General features: G+C 41.9%; 1 protein-coding gene across 2 annotated transcripts in view; it reads right to left on the bottom strand.

The window, feature by feature from the left end:
- Window positions 1-2,189: 2,189 nt before the first annotated feature.
- ZBBX (zinc finger B-box domain containing) overlaps window positions 2,190-22,835 on the bottom strand; it is a 74,672-nt gene continuing 54,026 nt past the window's right edge. Inside the window, exons 15-20 of one of the 2 annotated variants that reach the window (XM_090054432.1) lie at window positions 21,332-21,642; window positions 20,277-20,436; window positions 18,996-19,160; window positions 11,933-12,181; window positions 10,517-10,655; window positions 2,190-2,382 (exon numbers count right to left, since the gene is read on the bottom strand). In XM_090054432.1, coding sequence (XP_089910558.1) covers window positions 2,310-2,382; window positions 10,517-10,655; window positions 11,933-12,181; window positions 18,996-19,160; window positions 20,277-20,436; window positions 21,332-21,642 — 1,097 coding nt within the window. In that variant the 3' untranslated portion in view covers window positions 2,190-2,309. The remainder of the gene's footprint in view (window positions 2,383-10,516; window positions 10,656-11,932; window positions 12,182-18,995; window positions 19,161-20,276; window positions 20,437-21,331; window positions 21,643-22,835) is intronic. The other variant, XM_090054433.1, reaches the window with a different exon arrangement.

Raw genomic sequence — 22,835 nt, forward strand, 5'->3', positions numbered from 1 at the left:
TTTAGGTAAATATAGTATTACTAAAAAGGAAAAATGCCTACTTAGTGTTTGAATAAATACTTCACCTATATAGATATTTCTATATGTAAAAAGAGTAACCTTATGTGGCATAGCATAATCACCCACATTTTTAAATATGCATCTGTGCCATTCCAAAGACAAACATTTATTCTGAAAAAGAATTTGACTGGGTTATCTGGCAAAAAGTCATCCCTGAAAAGGATGTTTTAGGTGTATTTAACAAAAGGGTGGAAGTCCCACTTCATTCAAATAGTGTGCCAGCTAGTAGCACATGGATTCTTCCAAAGGTTAATATGCTGGTAGTAAGAGTTTCATTTAGCCACACAATAGTTTGCAAGGCAAGACGGGGGAAGCGCTCAGATTATTTACTACTATTCCCAAGGGCGAAAAAGTTGGAGTAAAGGGAATTTGGAATGGAAATCTAAAAATCTGTTCAAATGGTATCTTTAAAATAGTGCCACCCCTCCTCACCTGAGCCCCACCAAAAGAGAACTCTGTAAAGACTCACAGAAAGGAACAGAAATGGGCAGATTTGGTATTCTGTAGTACTCTTAACTCACTTGTTATGATATAAGTGTTGCAAGTTAAAAAGTCTATTCTGAGGCCTTGCCATTAATCGTCAGAGAGAGAAATTGAAGTGAGCTCAAAAAACCCCTCTTACTTTAAAAGGGAGAATTGAGATATTCATATCATCCTTGAAGGCTTATAACATTGAGTCCCTTAGTACTCCAAGATGACTGGACATGATAAATGGGGGATCTCTGTTGGGCCTGTCAATGCTCTTCCACAGAAAGTAGTGAATTTCTGGAAAAAGAGCATTTAATTCCCTCTGATGCAGAGCACATGCAGCCAAGTTTAAAAAGAATATAGTTACATACTGAAGGGCTGGAAAACAAGACTATAGCAATAAAAGTGAGTAAAGAAGGTGTTAAATTGTTAGTAGTCAACATTGACATGGCAAGTTCAGAGTTCTGATGGGGCTCCGTATTAATGGAGAAAGCACTGAAACATGCTTGCTTCTACTTTTACTTTCTTCTAAGGCATATTACAGTCTTGCACATTATCTCTGAATTTGGCACTAGTTGCTCCATCATAACTTTCAGTATGGTGGAGCAATCAGTTCTTATGCTGGAACATAAGAACGGGACTAAATATAGACAGGAACTGATAATTAAGCCCCTTGACTAACAACTGTTTTTAAATGGATAAGAGGTAAAAACATAATTGTTAAGTATTGCTCAAATTTTTCCTGTGTTCTGATGTGGGTTCCCCCATCAGCCCTGCTTATAGATTTTCATGTTCTGCACTGCCTCAGCTCTCATTACAACAGGAATGGGCAATTATTTTGGCTGTAAAGCCACTTAATGAGTTCTGGTGTCCTCTTAAGGGCCACATCTTCCTTTCTCCCTCCTTCCCTGGAGCTGTAGCATGCCCTAATCCCAATCCTCTCTCTCCCCCCACTCCCTTCTATCTCCAGAGCTATAGCACACCCCGATTCTCTTTCTTTCTCCAGCCCCAGAGTTATAGCATGCTCCGATCTTGCCTTTTGCTCTCTCTTCCTACACCCCAGATCTTTGTAGCATGCCCCAAAACCTCTCTCTCTCCCCCCAACCCTTCCCACTGCAACCCCTACCCAGAGCTGAAACATGCCCCAATCCCCATCTCTAACTCAGAACCTGCTGGCCCCATTGGCATTTTCTGGCACCACCCCCGACATGGCGGAAGCAACCCCAAATGGGAACCAGCATCAGCTGTGAACACACCCAGCACGTTCCAGATGGGGATCGAGACATTTGCCAGTGTCCACAGCTGATGCTACTGCAGCAGCACTGAGCAGCAGTCCCATCCACCTACCTAGTACCACATGGCAGCCGGAGCCAGAGCTAGAGCCATTGGCCACCTGCAGGCCAGATCCCAGGAGCTGGCAGCAGCCAGCCAGCCAGCAAGCTGGATACAAGTAGTTGGTGGGGCAGATCCAGCCCACGGGACATATTTTGCCCACCTGTGCGTTACAACAAACAGGCAACTTACAGGATTAAGCACCCTGTTTCTTAACTTTCTAAGTCTTCAGATATAGGATCTTAAAGTTGCAATATTACTGAAGACAAGTTGCTTCTGCTAAAAAAAAAAATTAAAGTAAAAGGCAATATCCACATGATTTTATTTTCAAACACCTTTTATTCATATCGGTGAGCTACATAGCAGTCTTCAACAGTTAAAGTTTACAGTGCCCTAGATGACTATACCTGCTACTCATTTTACGTTAAGCAAAGTTATTTACTTGCTGGTCAATGTAGGGCAAGAACCAGTTGCCTGTCTCTCAGAATTTCTTCCTCCTCAGTGTAGTTTTCATCACAATCACTGAAAAACAAAAGACAGCGATTGTCAAAAGTTCCTTTCAATGTTAGCTTGATACAATTGACCATTATATATACAAAGTTATGAAAATTATGTCATTGCTGTTGGATTATAAATAAAGTATGCTGTTGGATTACCTTGCCCATTTTTCCTCTCTTTACCAAATCGTATTTTGAAGCTCTCTGAAAATATTTTCCTGTAATCTTAAAGTATGCACATTTTAGTGTACACATGTAAGGCACAGGGGTTTTAAATCTGGTTTCCCACCTGCATCATGGCAATAAATAGTAATTTACATGGGAATAGGTGCAGTAAGGCAATTTTTTTGTAACAACACTTACAAAAATACAATAAACCCTGCTTATAACATAATAATAAACCCTGTTCTCCCCTACTCCTGGCATAAGAAAAACATTTTTCACTGTTATGATGCAAGGCAGTGAGTAGCCCAATTATAGTGAACACATTCTTCTAAACAAACTCTTCTCCCAGTTCCATGGGAGCTCATTATAATGAGGTTGTGCTGCATGAAGTATGCAACAAATATTTGCAAGACCCTGAAACATGGTGTTTTCTCTCTCTGGTATAGCTTTTAGGTTTACAAGGAGGTAACAGGTGCTAAGATGAGTTCAACAAACACTGAAGTCATGCTGGGCCTTTTCATTAAGCTAAAGAGGTACTTAACTTTATTTTAAATATTAAATAAAAAAATAAAAACAAAGATACAAATGAAGATACAAACTATATAAAAAGAAGATACAAAAGATATACAAAGAAGATATACAAAATCTTACAAAAGATACAAGAAGATACAAAACGTATACAAATGAAGATACAAAGAATACAAAATGAAGGTAGCAAAAGATACATTTCAGTTTAAAAGGCAACCAACAAAATCCATCCATGAAAATAGCATTGTGGTACCTAACTTACTTTTTAGTTATGTTATATAGTGCTTTCAAGGTACAAAATGTTATAGAAGTCCTAATTAAAATTATTCTTATTTATTTAAATATATGCCAAGAACTCTTCGTATATCTTCATACAGTTATATTTGCAGGCTTTATTATCAAGAATACTTGCTCAAATGAATCAATTTTGGGAAGAAACACCCAAAGCACAGCCAGATATAGACCACGCTTTATTCTTGACGTCCTAGACATGAACTTAGATCCTATAGCAAAACTAATGTTAACAAATGCAGTCATGAGGCACTACAGGGAGTTGGGAGTGGGGCTTAGGGGTCTGGGAGCTCAGGTGGTGTTTTCATCGATCCTCCCAGTCTCAGGCTATGGGCTGAGGAGGGAGAGGAGGATCCACGCGGTGAACCAAAGACTGCGGCACTGGTGTTATCGGGAAGGCTTTGGCTTCCATGACCACAGCCCGCTCTTTGGAGAGAGAGGCAGCGAGCGGCTGGGAAGAGATGGCCTCCACCTCTCTCCCCTGGGGAGGAGGCTCTTCTCAGCCAGGCTGGCTGACCTGCTCCACCGGGCTTTAAACTAAGCCCGCTGGGGGATGGGGGGACTACTGCCCCTGCTGGCCCGCTGAACGGCCCTTGCAAAGCCAGCGGACCAAGGCACTTAAGGGGGCACTTAAGGGAGCTCACCCCTGCCCCAGCCCTGGCACAATCTGTGGGCAAGGCAAGAACCCCCAAGGGCACACTTGCCTGCCTGTACACTAATGCCAGGAGCCTGGGCAACAAGCAGGACGAGCTCGTCCTCCTGCTCAGTGCAAAGAAATAAGATGTCATTGGGATAACGGAGACCTGGTGGGACTCCACCCATGACTGGACCACGGGTATAGAGGGCTATACCCTATACAGGAGGGATCGTGTTGACAAAAGGGGCGGGGGTGTAGCTGTCTATGTGAAGGAAAGCTACATGTCCCTGCAAGCTGATGTTGGCGACCGGCATGGACAGCTAGAGACCCTCTGGGTAAAAATTCGTGGGGAATTCGGCACAGGGGACACAACGGTGGGAGTCTACTACAGAACTTCCGCCCAAAGTCCCGAGCTTGACCAGGAGTTCGCCCAGGAACTGACTGAGACCGCTTGCTCCAGGACCTTGGTTGTCATGGGTGACTTCAATTACCCGGACATCTCGTGGAAAGATCACTCAGCTAAATCTGAGCGGGCACAAAGCTCTCTCTCGTGCGTGGATGACCTCTACCTGACTCAAGAAGTCTATGGGCCAACGAGAGGCAAAGCGCTGCTTGACCTGGCTACGGGGGACGATCTAATCGGCGACCTAGTGATTGATGGGAAGTTAGGCGACAGCGACCACGAGCTGATCACCTTCACCATCCGCCATAAAGCTGGCAAGTCAGTTAGCAACACAGAAGTCCTTGACTTCCGAAAAGCCGACTTTGATAAGCTCAAGAGGCTAGTCGGTCAGGCCCTCAGGGACCATGACCCCAGGGAGATGGGAGTTCAAGAAGAGTGGTTGCTTCTCAAGGAAGCGATCCTCAGTGCACAAGCTAAATCTATTCCAACACGGAGGAAAGGCAGCAAGAAGGCACAGCAGCCCCCCTGGCTCTCCAGAGACCTAGCGGACCTACTGTGGCTAAAAAGGAAAGCCTACAAAGGATGGAGGATTCACCTCCAAGGAGGATTACTCCACCCTTATAGGCTCGGCAGGGCTACGTTGGTTAGCACTACTGAAGAAAGAGACTTGGGGGTCATCATTGACCACAAGATGAACACGAGCCTGCAATGCGATGCTGCAGCTAGTAAAGCGACCAAAATGCTGGCTTGCATCCATAGATGCTTCTCGAGCAAATCCCGGGACGTCATTCTCCCCTTGTACTCGGCCTTGGTGAGGCCGCAGCTGCAGTACTGCATCCAGTTTTGGACTCCACAATTCAAAAAGGATGTGGAGAAGCTTGAGAGAGTCCAGAGGAGAGCCACGCGCATGATCAGAGGTCAGGAAAACAGATCTTACGATGACAGGCTGAGAGGCACGGGACTCTTTAGCCTGGAAAAGTGCAGGCTCAGGGGTGATCTGATGGCCACCTGTAAGTTTATCAGGGGTGAACACCAGGATCTGGGGGAACGTCTGTTCACCAGAGCGCCCCAAGGGATGACGAGGTCGAATGGTCACAAACTCCTGCAAGACCATTTCAGGCTGGACACAAGGAAGAATTTCTTTACTGTCCGAGCCCCCAAGGTCTGGAACAGTCTGCCAGTGGAGGTGGTTCAAGCACCTACACTGAACACCTTCAAGAGTAAATTGGATGCTTATCTTGCTGGGATCCTATGACCCCAACTGACTTCCTGCCCTTTGGGCAGGGGGCTGGACTCGATGATCTCCCGAGGTCCCTTCCAGCCCTAATGTCTATGAAATCTATGAAATCAATAATCCAATGTTGCCAAAATTATTTTCAGTTGACTGGTCATAGAACCATAATACTACATCTCTCTCTCTCAACCATCATCCCATATTTATTTACTGGGATCTCATAACAAATTCACATCCCCTATATGCCTGATTGTCCGTGCCGTTTCTTCACAAAAATTATCAAGAGCCACATTTGTGAGAGCCCTGCAGGGGAAGTGATGTTGAGGGGTAACCAGCATGGGCTTGTGCAAGGCCGATCCTGCCTGACTAACCTGGTCTCTTTCTATGACCAGGTAACAAAGAGCTTAGATGGGAAGGAGGAAGTCGATGTCATCTTCTTGGACTTCCAAAAGGCCTTTGACACAGTGTCCTCCCCAGTTTTGGTGGGCAAGCCGAGGGACTGCTGCATTGACAAATGCACAGTCACATGGGTGGCAAACATGCTCCAGGGGCAAACCCAGAGGGTGGTGGTGGACAGGTTGATGTTGACCTGGGAGGGTGTGGGCAACGGAGTCCCCCAGGGCTCGGTCCTTGGGCCGGTGCTGTTCAACATCTTCATCAGCAACCTGGACGAGGGTGTGGAGAACACCCAGTTCAAGTTCGCTGACAATACCAAGCTGTGGGGTAAAGTGAATACACCGGCAGGCAGGGACCACATCTAGGCAGACCTGGATAGGTTAGAGAAGCTGGCGGATCTGAACAGGATGCAGTTCAACAAGGACAAGTGCAGGGTGCTGCACCTGGGGACAGGGAACCAGCATTATGGTCATAGGTTAGGGGCTGACCCTCTCAGCAGTACAGAGACAGAGAGGGATCTTGGAGTCAGGATTGACTCCAGGATGAATGAGTCGTCAATGCGACGAAGCAATAGGCAGAGCCAACCATACCCTGTCATACATCAACAGGGGCATCACTAACAGGTCCAGAGAGGTCTTGCTCCCCCTCTATGCGGCACTGGTCAGGCCGCAGCTGGAGTCCTGCGTCTAGTTCTGGGTGCCGCACTTCAAGAAGGACATGGAAAACCTGGAGAGGGGCCAGAGGCCACCCGTATGGTTGGGGGCCTCCGTGGCCAGCCCTATGACGAGAAGCTGAGGGATCCGAATCTCTTCAGTCTCCGCAAGAGGATACATTTCAGTTTAAAAGGCAACCAACAAAATCCATCCATGAAAATAGCATTGTAGTACCTAACTTACTTTTTAGTTATGTTATATAGTGCTTGTGGCTGCCTACAACCTTATCGGGGCCACCAGCAGGGACTTGGGGCAAGTCTGTTCACCAGGGCCCCCCCTTGGAGTCACCAGGAACAATGGCCACAAGCTGAGGGAGGACAGGTTTAGGTTAGATACAAGGAAGAACTACTTCACTGTAAGGGTGGCCAGAGCCTGAAATACGCTTCCCAGAGGGGTGGTGCTATCACCTTCCCTGGAAATCTTCAAGAGGAAACTTGGATATGACCCCTGCCACCCCCAGTGCTCCTTCCTGCCCACGGCAGGGGGGGTCGGACTAGATGATCTTTCTAGATCCCTTCCAACTCACTGATTCTATGATTCACCTCACCTTCCAAAGAATTTCCTCAAGCCTGTTACACTAAATATCACCATTCTATCACCTGCCTTTGTCGAATTCTGTGCTATTCTAGGTATCTAGCAACCAGTAATGCTTTTCCACTTCCCTGGGAAACAGTTAGGAGGAACCTATGTAGTAACTGGATTTTTTCTACATGTTGTCTATATATACACATTCTGCTTTCTGTGCCCTTTGCAATTAAGATTGAAACTCTCTTGGACAATATTTTCTGTTAGGGTGACACATGCTCAAATTGCCCTTCATGGTCTTATAGCCAGGTAATGCAGGACCAAACATTACTCAGATGCTTCTCTACTCCAGAAGCCAAATTATAAAATGTCTCAAACAGAGAAGCCAACTGTTTAATATATATAAATAATACTTTTGAAAAAACTCCAGTTACTGTAGAAGTAACACTTTCTGCTTCAAGTGCTTGTCCATACATATGCTCCACTTTTGGTGCTTACCAAGCAGTGCCCTGATCAAATTTAGAGAGTGCAGGCAGTCTCATTTAAAAGTAAATCACAAAACAACTCTACCAAAAGTAGCACGTTTTCAGGAATGACTATGTTCAACAAATGAATTTATGGCCATCTTGAATTTATCAATAATGGGGATACTTCTCAAGGAAGCAGCAAAGTCTGCTCATGCACTTGTGAAATGAACCCTAGTGTTACCTATAAGATCTAATCTAGCCAATTCTAAAAGTTGGGATATGTTGAAACTCATCTGGATAATTTCTGAGCTGCAGAAAAAGGGAACATACTCAGGGCACACCAGGGGTTCCCACACGCAGTGGTATGCACCAAGTCAGTAGCCCCATTTTGCAAATGTCTCACAGGCTTAATCCCAGGAGTGGCAGGAGCCTGACCCTGAGGGACAACGAGCAATGTCTATGTTGCCTGAAGAAGCAGACTTCCTTAGTCTGTGCTCCAAGGTCAACTTCTATTTGTAGCCCAAGAGTCTTTTTGTCTCATAAGGAAAGAATGAAAGGTTACCAGATTTCAGCCCAAAGATTATCCAGATGAGTTTCAACATACAGTATATCCAACTTTTAGGAACTGCCTGGATTCCCTGGGGTGCCCCTGTTTGCAGTCACACAGCCTGAATTGAGCAAATCCCCTGCAAGAATATTTTAGGAATGCACCTCTGCAAACAGGAAAACCAGGCAAGTACTTCAAGGGCCCGATCCTCCATGCTCTAGGAATTCCCATGCAGGAGATTTCCTTGGTGCAAAGGATTGGGCCCCTGGAGACCTGGGAACACCTGCCCAAAACAGCTGGAGAACACAGGGCAGCTCTGGGCCACCCACACCCTCCCACCATAAATTAGATAGATGCCCACCACAAAAAAGCAGCACAAATTTATAGCACCTATTGTCAGAGCCAGTTTTGGGTATTTGTCAAGCAACAAAAGACCTGGATGTCTGCTTGCTTGGGCTTTGTGCCACCATAAAAAAAAATGTTTACAAAAACACAAAGGCGACATCTATTTTCAGCCTTGGGGATGTTCAAAGGGGTTTAACCTGTAGCTGTAAACCTACAAACTTAAGGGATGTACCTTAGACACATTTTCCCTCAAACTTCATTCTAATAAGGTAGAATCTAAATGGGTGAATCAAAATAGGGTGATTAAAATGGAACTCTATTTTTTGGCACAAATTTAGAATATCATTTGAGTCACGCTCCCATTCTAAAATTGAAACTGAGGCCCTAGCATTTGATATCCTATCTCCCCAGTCTACCTAGCTGAAGTAGCTGCCACACAGAAGTTTTCATTAAGAAACACAGAAGAGAGGATAAAAACATCAAGGGTTCAAAGGGAGAGACTATACCCAGTGTTATAGTGAGGTGAGTGTATTGGTAGTGGTTTTGATCCATCAGAAATTGTAAATATTAGATCAGGTGGATGTACAGCAACGTAAAAGCAAACATCATGCAGATTGAAATATTTTTTTCTACTTAAACAAGATAAAATGGAGGGGCAGGAGACTATTCTAAATATTGATTAAGGTATTCAGAACTCCCCAAACCAGAACTAAACCTTCATCCTCCATCCTTTGAGTACAAAGTAGTAGTCTCATTAGATACCGTTCCCTCAGTTGGACTGAAATTTCCCATATTACTCCAAGACAGAAAATATTCAATTTCTTGACATAGTTCTGTTTCCATTGGTTATTCCTGAGTGGGTACTATGTGGAATAACCTGTTGGAGCAATCCCTCTGATTTAGCTCCCTCTTGCTCAACTAAATGACAATATATGGGTGTGCTCACATAGAGCAGTATGGCAAAGCTCAGAATTAAGGAACAGTAGTTCCTTTTTGGGATAGTAGTTGTCAATGCACGTGGCAATGAGAAAGAGGTTGTAACCGGAAACCAATATATGGGATAAAAAACTCCACTCAAATGTGTGCCAAGAGTGGAATTAATAGACGGACAAATACTTACAGAACTTCATTCACATGGCTACAGGCACAAAATAAGGGATCCCAAGTTATAAATGAGAAAGCAAAAAACCCAAACATTTTTAAATGATAGTATTATATCATCATACAATTTTTTTCAGACCTCAAAAAATGACTGAGAAGGTGGAAACGTCAACACTGCTTTAAGCCTCTAACCTTGCAGAGTTTAACACTAAGACATCTTTGTACAGTATATGAAAACTACTATTTTTCAATAAAAGGAATGAAAAAATGAAATAATGAAATTAAGAAGTTATGTTAAGAAAACATTAACAACATAGATTAGACTTCAAATCATGAGATGCAAGTTACATTGCATTGTCTTGAACTTTCATATTTAATAATTCTTACAATTTTGCTCCTATCAAACAAGTGTCTTTCCAACCAAAAGGGAGTGCAGTGAATAGCACAGAAATTACTGGGCTAATTTACACAATAATATTTTTACATCTCTGCTATTCCCAGCCAATTCATTTCTAATAATTTGAATATCTTTTTAATTCTAATAGATGAATTCCTACACTTTCATCTATTCATGTTACATGGTTTAATGAAGTGTTATGCAGTGTAACTGAAAAATGTTAGGGAGTTTTGTTTTTTTGCAAAAAATGTCATCAGTACAGTAGGTCACAGATGACACACATTATACATTATACTTGGCCTGTAAAATACAACAGAAAACTAAGGTTTTAATATACTGTCTTTATGATGTTTGGAATGTCAGATATTTTAATATAGCCTTAAAAACCATAATCAGCAGGTTTAAATTACCTTAAAGTATCAACTCTACTGTGGTCTTTCAGTTCTAGGTTATTATGGAAATCTGTAATATTTTCACTTATCTTCTTTGAATGTCTGCTGGAAGCTGATAAGTCTTCAGAGGTTAAGCGGCAAAGTTTTTCCTGCGGATCTGAAATATTTTGCATCATTTTAAGTAATGCATATAACAGAAATACAGTATCTAATATATAAAGTTTCTAAGAAGTTTCATAGAACAGCACTATCCTACCAGCTAAGTCACTGTGCTGCTTTTCTCTTCCCCAATCTCCTGCTCAGCTTTCTGCTCCCTGACCAAGCAGCTGCTTTGCTTTCTGCTGCCTGCCCTATCTGCCACTGTGCTGCCTGTCTCCTCTGCAATCTGCTGCGTGCCACAAACAGAGGCTGCCCAACCTACCTGTGGCACTTTGTGTTGGTCACCCCTGCTTTAAACAAATCCCCCTAGATACTGGCCATCAGCTAGCAGGATTAATAAGATTCCTCTCATCCGAAGGGTTAATTACGCTTCCAATGCAAGAACCAGGAAGCAGGCAGCTGCTGAAAGAACTCATATCCCTGGTAGAGGCACTCAGCATATCCTGTGAGATTTCTGTAACAGGAGCACAGAAGGTAAGAGGTTCAACAAGCCAGAGTGCTCTAAAACCTGTTTCTACGGAGCTGGGATGTTATTCTCTGGTCTACATCTTGTTTAGCCACAGAAACAGACCATGGCATACCCTCGAATAGGATGCTCAACCCCCGGCCTGCAGGGCTCTCCACAGGTCTGGAAACTGGGTGGTATGGGAGCTCTCCTGCTGCCAGATTTCCAGAACCATGAGGAACTCAGGTCTATGCACTGAATGCAGCGCCCAATTCCAGTGCACAGGGCTGGATGGAGGCAGCATCAGACTCCAGGGCTCAATCCTGGTGTTGGGGACAGAATGGGACAGTAACAAGCCCCTGGACCTAATCCCGGCATGCCAGGGATCAGGAGGGAGCTGTGCAGGCCCCTGGGAGCCCAACCTGGCATGAAGGGAAGGGAGGGAGTCGTGCTGGACTTCTGGGACCCAACCCTAGTGGGAGGGAGCAAGGCCAAGCCCAGCCCCAGCATGTCCTGTCCCCCACCCGAGACCCAATTCCTGTGTGCAGGGGCCAGGAGGGGGCAGCACCAGGTCCCTGGTGCCAAATCCCATGAGTGGAGCAGGAAGGGGGTAGTGTCAGGCCTCACAGTCTGATTCAGCACATGAACTGGCCCATGCCACTAATCTTGCCTGCAGGGCCAAAAGGCTAAGCACCACTGGTCTAGAAGGATTGGTCTTATAAATACAAACCTAGGAGGACTCAAAAAAATATCAAGACATAAACAAGGTATTTGACCTTATGTTACAAATGCTCTAGCATGACATGTAGGTTATCACTTTAACTAAATACCTATATGACTTTGCAATTCTTTTTCCAAATTAGCTAAGGCTTGTTGATCAGCCATATCTTCTAAAAGAGGATCATCTTGTTCAGTTAGATCATCGACCTCAAATTTGGATATTTCAGCAACAACTGTAGACAGCAGCTGACCAGTTGAACTTTTTGGTCTTATCTGAGAACGTGAACTCTGGATAGGACGACTCTTAATCATTCCACAGAGTGGAATATTTGCTGATAAAGGTCTTGGGAAACTAGTCGCTGAAATAAAAATAAAAAGCAAATCATGTTTTTTTCTCAAATTAACCAAATCAAATGAAATGATGAAGTTAAAAAGTTATGAATTATTACTAATTATTCAATACAATATAATTGTCAAATTGTATCTTAAATACTATTATATTTTAGTATAGTAAAATACAGTAGTATTTAAGATACAATCTGAGGAAAAACTGAGTCCAAGTTACAAACTGTTATACAGATTTCCTTTGCTTTATGCAAGTTCTGTACGTGCAAATTCGCTCTTATGAGATGATCCTTCTTATACCAAAAATTCGTTGCGTGTGAAGTAAATTCACTCTTATGCTATTGGTGTGGTGGAAGCCCACAGTCAGCTTTGTGTGGTGCATCGTAGGAGTGACATGCACCAAAATATAGTCTCCTGTGTGAATCTGTGCTCCTTGTTCATTGCTAGCAACATGCATTTCTGTAGTTGCCATTCCCATTATGATAGTACACTGTGCTTGTGTGTACCATTTGCTGTAGGCGAGTACCAAAATTGTCTTGTAAAAGTGGTAGAAATGGGTCTGGGGGTCAGTGCAATCGAGGTCTTGGAACATATCCCTATTTGTTACATTGTAAACTGGGTTCCCTTTATGTGAATTCGAGTTGTGTGTCATTTTTCAGGAACGCATGCCTAGCATAAAGCAAGGGAAACCTGTACCTGCATTCAGCCTGGCATCATTTTTCTTTAAGTAAATCTCTCCAGTTTTGACACTTATGAAAACATAAATAATAAAATAAATGAGCGTTTCACATGTTTTGCACTGAATTCAAAATGGATAGTTTTGAATCTGCCAAGAGATGTTTTTTTTTTAAAAGAATGAAGATGTCAAATTGTCTGCCCAGCACGAGAGAAACAAACGGTATGAGTTATGGGCCTGGGGAAGGCAGTGGCTAAGACAGACAAGAGTAACTCACGAGAACAGCATGGATGGAGCTGAATTACTTAACTACACCTTCTCTCTCTTTTTTACAGTCTATGCAATTATAATTTAGTATTTGAATTATATTAGCAATTGGAGAACCAGACTAAGATGCAGACTACACTGGACTAGGTAGAAGGACATAGCCAGAGATAAACTCTCCAGGGCAGGAGTTATGATCTAACTAGACAAGACAGACAAAAGAAGTGGTGGGAGAAAAGAGGCACTGAGCAGTGCAGTGACTTACTAAGGTCAGAGTTTGCGGGATATGCAAGGTAAAAAGTCTCAACTCAAAAGTTAGCTTTGTTGTTTCATAGTTTCTAGGGTCGGAAGGGACCTGAGCAGATCATCTAGTCCGACCCCCTGCCATGGCAGGAAAGAACACTGGGGTCAAATGACCCCAGCAAGATGTGCATCTAACCTTTTTTGTATGAGAAAGACGGCGTGAATACACAGGATGTAATATTCTATTCTTTTTTTTTTTTTTAATTATAGGGGAAGTTTTAAATATGATAAATTCAGACTTGCCACAAGCAGTGGTGACAAGTTCTTACTACTGCTTGTTTAACCTTTCAGATATTTAGGATACATATACAGGTTTTCCTCACCAACCGCTGGGGTTAGGTTCCTGAAAGTTCCCGTGGTTAGCAAAACTATGGTTGACAAGACAAAAGGCTTATGGGGAAAATGACAGGAGGCAGGCTGATGGGCAGCGATGGAAAACTGCGTTTACTCAAAACCGTACACCGTAGTAGCCAAAATGGTATATAGACTATTAAGCGTGCATACTCAAAACTGTGGTTGGTAAAACCGTGGTTAGCAAGGGAAACCTGTACTTTCATAACAGGCAATTGGAAAATGGAAATTTTATGACAGAAAACTTGTAAGTAGTTAAAAAAGGACTTCAGGTATCCACAATAGTCACTGTTTTCAAAGGATGATATTAGGCATCCAACTCCCACGGGAGGGGGGGAAAAAAAAAATCAACAAAAATAAACTCTTTATAACAACAGTGTTATAAATCTCTCCTCCTTGAGATTTTGTCATATGCACAGCACAGATATGAGGCTGAAGCTCTGACTAAATTTAATCACAATTTTTTAGCATGCTACCCTGGAAACATTTTCATAACTATCTTTATGCAAAAATAATGAAACTATGAGTATTTAAAAGTGTATGTATTAAATAAGAATTTCGGATGAGTAAAGTCAATAGGGTTTGGCCATGGAAGATTTATTATCAGAATGTATTGTGATAAAGAAATGCATTTTGTTGTTATTACAAAAGATATCCTAAAAGGCCTTGGGGTTCTCTGTCTGCTACACATCTTCAGAGCTGCAGCTTTAATTCAATGAGGAATTGTAGGTCACTGAGCGAGACTTTGACTCGCTCAGGGAACTCATGGCTAGGAAGTTAGGAACCCCTGGGAATCCAGTCTGAGGGAGGAGAGGAGTCCAGGAGACCAGGCTGCACTTTAAAGAAGCCTTACTGAGAGTGCAGGAACAAACCATCCCGATGTACAGGAAGACTAGCAAGTGTGGCAGAAGACCAGCTTGGCTTAGCATGAAACTCTTCAGTAAATTAAATCACAAAAAGGAAGTCCTATAATAAGTGGAAACTTGGACAAACAACTAGGAAAGAATATCAGAGTACTGCTCGGGCATGCAGTAATAAAAGTCAGGAAAGCCAAAGCACAATTAGACTTACAGCTAGCAAGGGATGTGAAAGGGAACAAGAAGAGTTTCTACAAGTATATCAGTAACGAGAGGAAGGTCAAGGAAAGTGTGGGTCCATTACTGAATGGGGGAGGCAACCTTGTGACAGAGGATGCAGGAAAGGCTGAAGTGTTCAATGCTTTTCACCTCAGTCTTCACAGGCGAGGTCAGCTCCCAGACTACTGCACCTGGCAGCACAGTTTGGGGACGAGGTAAACAGCCAGCAGTGGCAAAAGAACACGTTAGGGACTATTTAGAAAAGTTGAAAACGTACAAGTCCATAGGGCCGAACAGGATGCACACAAGGGTGCTGAGGGCATTGACTGACGTGATTACAGAGCTGCTGGCCATCATCTTTGAAAACTCACAGCAATATGGAGAGGTCCCAGATGATTGGAAAAGGGCAAACTTAGTGCCCATGTTTAAGAAAGGGGAAAAGGGGGATCCAGAAGACTGCAGACCAGTCAATCTCACCTCAGTCCCAGGAAAAAAAAAAGGTCACAGAACAGATGCTCAAGGAATCTATTTCTAAGCACTTGGAAGAGAAGGTGCTGATTAGGAACAGTCAGCATGGATTCCCCAAGGGCAAGTCATGCCTGAGCAACCTGATTGCCTTCTACGATGACATGACTGGCTCTGTGGATATGGGGAGACCAGTGGATGCCTGGATTTTATACGGTCTCTCACAACATTCTCGCAGGCGAGCTAAGGAAGTATGGGGTAGGCGAATGGACTGTAAGGTGGATAGAAAACTGACCGGAGCATCAGACTCAGAGGGCAGTAATTAATGGTTCTGTGTCTAGTTGGCAGCTGCTATTAAGTGGAGTGTTCCAGGGGTCGATCCTGGAGCTGGTTTTATTCAATATCTTCATTAATGACCAGGAAGATGGCCGAGTGTACCCTTAGCAGGTCTGAAGATGACACCTGTAGGGGAGTAGTAGATATGCTAGAGACTATGGCTAGGATTCAGAGCGACCTAGACAAATTGGAGGATTGGACCAAAAGTAATCTCGTGCAGTTCAACAAGGAAGAGTACAAACTCCTGCACTTGGGATGGAACAATCCCATGCCCCAGTACAGGCTGGGGACTGACTGGCTGGGCAGCAGCTCTGCAGAAAAGGACCTGCGGGTTACAGTGGATAATAAGATGACTATGTACCAAAAGTGTTACCTTGTTGCCAAGAAGGCTAACAGCATACTGGGCTGCCTTGGTAGGAATGTTGCCGGTAAGTCAAGGAAAGGTATTATTATTCCCCTCTATTCAGCACTGGCAAGGCCACATCTGAAGTACTGTATTCAGTTTTGGGCCCACCACTACAGAAAGGATGTGGACAAATTGGAGAGAGTCCAGCAGAGGTGCAGCTGTCCCTAGGATACAGCAAATGGGGGTGACCACCCTGGGCCCCATGCTATGGGTGGGCCCCGCAGAGTCGGGCAGAGTGGCTGCAGCCCCTCCCGCAGGGACTGGCAGCTCAGCACTGTACCACGAAAGAAGCACAGAGCCTCCCCCACCCGGTACTTTGCAGGGTCCCGTGGTCCCATGCAGCATTAAGGGGGCCCTGTACAAACTGATTTGCCCTGGGCCCCACATCCTCCTAAGGTCGGCTCTAATGGTTTGGAGGCTGGAGCACATGACTTATGAGGAGAGGCTGAGGGAACTGGGCTTGCTTAGTCTAGAGAAGAGAAGACAGAGGGGATTTAATAGCAGACTTCAACTACCTTAAAGATCTGAAACAGGATGGATCTAGACCAGGGGTAGGCAAAATGCAGCCTGCAGGATGGCCCACTAGACCATTCTATCCGGCCCACAGGACCCCTAAAAAATTTAGAAAACGAATTCTTATCTGCCCCTGGATGCCTGTCATGCGACCCTCAATGGCTTGCCAAAACTCAGTAAGCAGCCCTCTGCCCAAAATAATTGCCCGCCCCTGATCTAGACTATTCTCAGTGGTGACAGATGATGGAACAAGCAGTAATGGCTAAAGTTACAGCAAGGGAAGTTTAGGTTAGGTGTTAGAATTTTCTCACTAGGAGAGTAGTAAAACACTGGAACAGGTTACCTAGAGAGATTATGGACTCTCCATCCTTGGAGGTATTTAAGACCCGGCTAGATAAAGCCTTGGTTGGTATGATCTAGTTGGGGTTGGTCCTGCTTTGAGCAGATAGAGGACTTCCTAAGGTACCTTCCAACCCTAACTTTCTACGATTCTGGTGTCACAGGAATCAACTACAAAAGGCAGTACTTTTGAAATCAATTAGTCCATGTTTCTCATAGCACCAGTTTCTGAATTACAGTTTAAAATAAAAATTAAACTTTGTATATTGCTGCTACTCCCTGTCATGCACATTCCAAAAGCTCACATCATAATCTGCTCCCTACCTACACATAGAGAGGAAAATGGTACCTTTTAGGATAAATATCTTACTGATCTGTTTACACACAAATGGTATAAACTAATACAATAAACAATTTCATCTTTTATGTGCAAGCTAGCTGAAGTTACTGAAGTAACAGTAAAAATTTGGTGTTTCAGATAAGAGCTTGTGTTATGTTTAGAAACAAATATAAAAATCTGCATCTTAAAAATATATATATATTTTTAGGTGCCAGAGTTCCTGCACGGGCATTTTTCTTTGAACAAAAGCAACTTTAATCCATCAGTTTGTAAAGCTTCTACAAGTGAGCAGCCAATGCACTACAAGCCAGTACAGGCTTCTGAAGCTTATAAAAATGCCTACATTAAGCATGCAGTGGATTTATGCTCAATTAAAACAACAATAATTTTTTTTTAAACAGTAAAGAAAACATAAATTTCTTCTGCCAGAATCAAGGGAAAACAGTAAGTATAAACAGTTACAAGCTGTGTGGTAAAAGGACTAACATACCAGACAGCTTTCTAGCCTGCCTGTTTCATAAGGAATGTTATAAGAACAATTACACTGGTTATATTTATGAGAGATTTTTGTATCAACTACATTAAAGTGATTCCAAAACTATAATAAACATTCTTAATGATACAAATAAAATGGTAATTACTCATACACACAGCTCACTAAAACGATCTTGGAACTTTAAGCATTTGTCATAAGCATTCAGATTTTCAACATCCACAATGACGGCAGTTAAAAATGTAAATTACTATGGAACTTGATTATTAAGTCCTGTAGTTCTCCATCTGGGAACACAGCAAACTTCAGGTAGGGTAAAGTCTACACTTAGTTTTCCTTGAATATCTTTATCACTCTCTCTCATTAGTTTGTTTCATATCTTTGGTCAACGGTATGATTCACAATCTTTGGATACTTGCAGTCACACAAACTGTTGCAGCAAAGCATTTGCAAATGCATTCATGCATGCTATAAGGTAATGGCAACCATAGATCACCAACTGTTTCTGGGTCAGATTCAATTCCCAGTGAGACATCAAGAGCAAATTTTCAACTCATAAAGCTTATTATTGCATATACTGTTAAATGCTTAGGAAGTCCAAAGAAAAAAAAAAAGCTACAATTACTAACTCTAGACAACGGTGTGCTCTGTATAAATGCCAGAACCGATTGTCTGGAGGCTACAGTTCCATTTAAACCATGTTATGGTGGTGGGAACTCCTGTGGGGTTTGCCTGATGCACCCAAACTGTAGGCTCAGAGCAAACAAACCTTAAATACCAACAAAACTTATGGAGCTGCTACCTGTTCACTGCTGAGCTGTGTGGAGCACCACCATAAACATTGAGAGCAAGATCTTTGGGGGCAGTCTGAAGAAAACATTTGTTGATTTGTGAATCTTTTTCCACTTAAAGTTTGTATGCAATATTCAGTAGGAAAGAACAAATCAAAGCTGGGGTTTTGGGGCTTGTGTACTACTTCCCAGAGCATCTGAAAGGGCCAGTTATTTCTCCAATATCTTAGATCTTACTTAAATTAACTACAGCCTAAAACTTTAGACAATATTTTTAAGATTTAAAAAAAAAATAGCAGAGAGAAATAAAAAACCGAAATGAATTACAATGTATAAATTACAGATCTAATATCCTAATCCAGGACATCACTTGAAGTCAGCATGGCTACTGACACACTTAAAGACAGTCAGTTGAATATATCACCTGCTGAAATGGGGCTTCAACAATATATTATCTCGTTGAAACAGTTCTTACCAACAGGTGATCTGTACACTGATCTCTGTAGAGAAGTTCTAGCATGCGCGTTTCGTTGTCCCAAACCACTTGATGGTCTGCTCAATTCACTTTGCCATATGTCCTGTACTATGGACTCTTCAGCATGTTCACTTAAGCTATGCATTCGGACCCACTGTTCAGCTCCTGAAATTAAAATTGCTATGGGTCATACACAGAGGCAGGAAACTATATACACATTCTACACATTAATTTTCTCTAAGACTGTGGTTGCTGCCCAGAAAAAAAATAAACAGTACTATCAGTAAAAGTGTCACACAATATATATCCCTTTAAAATGATAAGCAAATAATTCATTACATGATTTTTATCTTACATTTAACTTTATGTTCTATATTTTATAAATAAATACATACCTATGAACTATTTACAAGTCACCTCACAGAGAGCTTAATATTAAACATTAAAAACAATAAAAATGACAACTTAAAGTAAAAAAGCTAAATCAAAATTTAATACAAGGAAAATGCAACTGAGGTCCAAATGCTCATGTGATTTCAACAGTTATAAATCTGTAAAGTCTATGGTGGTGTAATTTACTACTGGAAGCAGGAAGCCAGCATGTACTTCCTCACTCAGCTAGTTGCTTTTCTTAGTGTGACAGTTGCACCAATTTATAGCATCCTGGGCTAGGGACAGAAATTACACAAACAGGTAAAAGTAATCTGAAACTGGTTCAAATCTGTAACACAACAGAAGTTCAGTGTACATGAACTCAAAATGGCCAAAACCAGTTTAAGATAAAGTTGGTTGGAAGTAGTCTCAGACTTAACTGAATTAAGGTAAATCGGTTTACTGAACTTCTGTCCCAAGTCCCCTCCAGATTCAAGTTAACTCACACTCCCCCAGCATCTCACAATGCTTTGCACCTTCCTTGCAGACTGGATGGACTAGCTTTGGCTCAAGCTGCCTGCTCCAGCTGAGCATGGAGGTGTGCTCTAGTGCCCCACAGCTTGAGCCACTGCAGGCATATAGCCACATTTCAGGAATCAAAAGTGAATGTCTGTTCACTTGGTTATCAGTTCAATCTACGCATCTTAAACTAATCTGTGAAGACTGAATCAATTCAGCCTCAGGCTTTTTGCCTATCTGCATATAATGCTGACTTGCAAATTACAAAACTGAACCTAGGAAAAGCTTAAATAAGGAGGGTAATGCTTTTTACTATTTAAAGCCCATATAGACTAGCATATTTACTCAGTAAGTGACATAGTGGTGGAGGGTTTTACTTCTCAGTATTACCTGAAAATGAAATGTTATCAGTAGGGCTGGAATCAGAGCATAATGATGGAAGTGATTCAGGTGTTACTTGCTTAGAATTTGCACCCAAACTAAAAAAATTCTCAAGTCCCTGGTACGGGGTAGAAACAGGTTTTTCTCTTCGGGCTACTTCCTGTAACAACTTGAATAGAAGACAAAATATTAACAAAAAACAGCTAAAGGCTACATGTACCATGTCATGCCAAGTTAAATGTTAATAGAATGTTGCTTCACAAAACTTAAAATAAAAGTAGCATCTCTTTCCTGATGTTTATATCTTTATGCACTGAATGTTAGAAACCTATATTACTTATTAGTAGCCCAAATACTCAGTGTATTGCATCAACTAATCTTCACCTTTCTGTCAAGCATTCAGCTTTGGAATTATTAAAAGGCAAATCATGATTATGTGCCTGGCTGCACACAAAATACACTGCATTTATGAAAAGACAGAAGCTAACAAAACCTGCCCTTCAGTTCTAGACTCTCTGAGAGATGTTTGAACATTGAGACTAAAATCGAAGGGTACATAAAACTTGTGACAACCAAATTAAGAGGGAAAGCAAGGTGAGTGACAGGCTGCATACAAATAGCCCTTCTGACCGTGGATTTTGTCATCTCTTTGCTTTATTTTCCAATACCACCACATAGCAAAGTGAAACGGCTGATGGGGGGGGTGGGGAGGGAGAAGAGGTAGAATAGGGGCAGGGGTGATAGAGAAAGAAGGTAAGGAAGCGGGGTTATGAAAGTATTTTTATTTTCCATATCTGAAAGATCAAAACATGGGGAATCTATCTTCTGCTGTTTTCACTAAACGTATACCTAATAACTTCCATACCTTTTAAGTAAGTTACCTTATAACTACATATTCTGCAGTATTTCATGAAAACCAAGATATTAACAACCAAACCACTCCACCCTACTTTGACAATGTAAAATCTAAAAAAGAAAAAAAAAAAGAAAGAAAGAAATATGGCAAGTACATAGAATATTCAACATATTTATTATATTGCAAGATTAGGGATTTAATAGGTTACCACTGAGGACTTCGTAGTTAAAGCCATGCTCTGGTTGTTGGAGAAACTGTTAAATTCCACTGAATCAGCACTGTCATTCAGTGATCTTGACTTGGAGGAAGGTGTCTTTATGGCTAATTTAGGGAGGCCAAAAGACTTCTCAGGTGGCATACAAGAGGAAAGAACTCTTCTATCAGTGTTTGTTTTAGAGCCCGCCTTTGCAGCTATATCTCCTTTGTGAGGAATGCTGAGAACTTTTTCTCCTATAGCAGAATGATGACACTCAGTATATATTCCTGCATGGCTTGCTGTAGATGTTTGTCCTGATGAAACTAAAAGCAAGAAATAAATGAGCATAAACTGCATCTACAAGCAAACACCGTTTTTCTCAAGGAATTCAAAAAATGAGTACAGTATAAAAGGATTTTCCTCTTATAACTAAGCCCTAAAACACCAAACAAGCCACACACACACACACACACACACACACACACACACACACACAAAATCAATCAATCTACTCTCAAAAATGTATAACCCAATTTTTGAAAATACAGGGTACCCAACTGCTCTATGAACCCAACTGGAACTGCAAAACACTCAGCACCTCAAAAATCAGACTCATAATAACCAGTATAATTATCTTGGAATGTATTCAGTCATATTGTACCTTTGACACTCGTAAAATGACAGAACTACAGAATTCTGTACCGAATAATGAAGAATTACAGAGTTCTTCACCTTATCATTTCATCATTTTTAAAACTGTAATGTTTGCCTGGAAGTAGCTGAATACGTCCAAAGGTAACTTTATATTTTCAATTTAAATAAATCTAAAGATAGCTACTTGAAAGTAAAATTTCTTTGAGACTGGTTGCAGTTAAGAATACATGCTCTTGAGCCATATCCTTCTCTTGTGCGTAGAACCATAATGATTCTTTTTTTCCCCCTGTAGACACAGTTATTTGGCTTTTTTTCTTTGCCCCTAAGAGTATATATAGCACACCTCAGAGTCCAATTGGCATTTTCTCTTTCACCTCTTAGCCTTAAAATAAGCAGAAATTTGAACCAAATGCAGAGAGAGAGACTGACTAAGCACATACAAATACAATTTATTTGTTAAAACAGAAAAAAATTAATTAAAACCTGAACTATAACTAACCTCAATTACAGAAAAATAGCACAGTAAACTAACCTACTCTTCAGACTGTGGATTAAACACTGTTTTCTGTTTCTAATGTTTATTAGTGGCATCACAAAACAAAGTATCTACATTTTTGCAAGCTTTTTCCCAGCAGACAGATAAGACAATGAAACTGAAAATACACAAACATACTTGGCTCTTAAAAATTGACATATCCACAAATTTTGTGTTGATCAATGAAGGTGAATGAAATTTTTAGTCCAAGGGCTATCCTGAGCTTTTGCACATAGATGTAGATCATTTAAATAATTTTTCTTTATATAACAAAATAGGGGTTGTTAATCTTTAAGTAGCAGTGGGCTGAAATAAGGCAGTTGTGTC

This window comes from Crocodylus siamensis, chromosome 6 (assembly GCF_052110815.1).
Source record: "Crocodylus siamensis isolate JL-2025a chromosome 6, ASM5211081v1, whole genome shotgun sequence".
Taxonomy (NCBI): domain Eukaryota; kingdom Metazoa; phylum Chordata; order Crocodylia; family Crocodylidae; genus Crocodylus; species Crocodylus siamensis.